The sequence below is a fragment of the Sinocyclocheilus grahami genome, unplaced genomic scaffold, assembly GCF_001515645.1.
Source record: "Sinocyclocheilus grahami isolate Dianchi unplaced genomic scaffold, SAMN03320097.WGS_v1.1 scaffold6187.1, whole genome shotgun sequence".
Lineage (NCBI taxonomy): Eukaryota > Metazoa > Chordata > Actinopteri > Cypriniformes > Cyprinidae > Sinocyclocheilus > Sinocyclocheilus grahami.
In genome coordinates, this window is record NW_015510675.1 from 2,291 (window position 1) to 4,028 (window position 1,738).

General features: G+C 35.4%; 1 protein-coding gene across 1 annotated transcript in view; it reads right to left on the reverse strand.

Moving 5' to 3' along the window:
• The window catches only part of LOC107577482 (uncharacterized), a gene marked incomplete at its 5' end in the record, with an annotated part of 4,021 nt that extends 2,284 nt beyond the window's left edge, over positions 1-1,737 (reverse strand). The window contains 5 exons of the mRNA XM_016263550.1: positions 214-268; positions 350-463; positions 1,190-1,341; positions 1,441-1,505; positions 1,661-1,737. Of these exons, the coding sequence (XP_016119036.1) occupies positions 214-268; positions 350-463; positions 1,190-1,341; positions 1,441-1,505; positions 1,661-1,737 (463 nt within the window). The remainder of the gene's footprint in view (positions 1-213; positions 269-349; positions 464-1,189; positions 1,342-1,440; positions 1,506-1,660) is intronic.
• Position 1,738: the final 1 nt, after the last annotated feature.

Here is a 1,738-nt window from a genome sequence, read left to right on the forward strand (position 1 = left end):
GTAGCCTTGCTAAATAAAATGTAATTTAAATTTTTTTTTAAATCTCACTAACCCCAAGGTTTTGAACAGTATTGTATGTAGCAGAATGAAAGCATGTACTGATGCATACAGAATTTCAAGACAATTAAAAAAAAATAAAAAATTGAATGAACAATGAAGCTGCCCATGGAAGTTTAAGTGTCTCAATTCATTTCTTCATTTCAGAAAACGTACCTGACAAACTGATGCAGGACATACTGAGTTCTGATGTTGCTCCGGTCATGTCGTCCTGCGCAAAATTTAAACAATGATTCTCTTGGTGCTGCTTCCACCTACAATACACCATAAACGCAATCCATATGTATCTTACCAGCATCTTCTGCAGTGATCTGGACTCATCCCAGTCTCCCCTCAGCCCAATCCCTTCATCCTCACAGCTCACAGCATGCCCAAGACGAATCAACTCTTTACCGAGATCCAGAGCCTGAGACAGAGATGACCGACCACAGAGCATTAAAACAAAGAAGATAGACACCACTCACATTTCTTTCTGAAATTGTGAAAGTTTGTTTTGTTAATGTCAACCTCGCCACTACAATGTCAGTGTCTTCTCTCAGTATTTTTTAAGCTGATTTGGACTGGTGATAGACTGTAGATATTTAGAGTGGTTGTTACTTCATATTATTTCTAGGTGGTAGCAATCATGCTAAAATTTAGCTGAAGAGCACATAAATGTGTAGATTAACTCTGAGGTTTCAGTTTTGTTATTAAATATATTTCAAATAAAAATATTTTTCATTTAAAATGATTCAAGAATAATAGAAATACTCCTTTAATAATTATTCTATATTAATAAAATATTTAATTGTTGATTTGGCAAATAACACATCAATTAAAAGTGAAATAACCATTTAGAAATATCTTTAAATAATTTCTAAAATACAATTACAATATTTAAACAAATTAAAATGAAAACAGATATATATATAAAAAAATAGAATATAAATAATACCAAACAGAACAACATGGCGCTAGAAGGTCATGGGTTTGATAACCTGGGAATTAACTGATAAAATGGTCAGCTAAATACAAAGATTGAAATGTAATACATTATAATATGAAATACTCCAGTTTGAAGTGCCTTTCAACATCAGAATTTATACCACAGCTGTAAAATTCATTCAAGTGAGTTGTGATGTTGACCTCTAACCTTTCCCTGGCTGTTGTCATAGAGTTTAACGCTGGGCCAGGATGAGATCTCAGAATGAGAATAACTGTACAATTTGGCCAGTAAAGCTTTCCATTCAGCACAGTATGTCATGCGCTCAAAGTCATCCAGGGCTGCCTCAGTCCAAACCTCTCCTGAAACAAAGTACGAAAAGATAACATTTTTAATAGACAACTTTATTCTGTGGCTTACCCTTAAATTTCACTGATAAACACCTGAAGATCACTCTTTACCTGCAGGACGAACCCCTGCTAAGCTGCACTCAATGGCTTGAAAGGGCAGGCTCAGGAAGTCACTTCTAAACACCACAAAATAATACACCATCAGAAAGAGTACTGTATACACACAACTCCCAAAATGCATCTGCGTTTATTCATAGAAGGTAAAACACAGTAATCAAGAGCCCAATTAGCATATAAATAGCTGATTCTGCATTCTCTATCTCTTATTTACCTCATGCTTCGTAAATGTTCCCGTGGAAGCTCCCCGTTGTCCCCAAAGTCCACGTAATACAAATCCACCAGGCCAGAG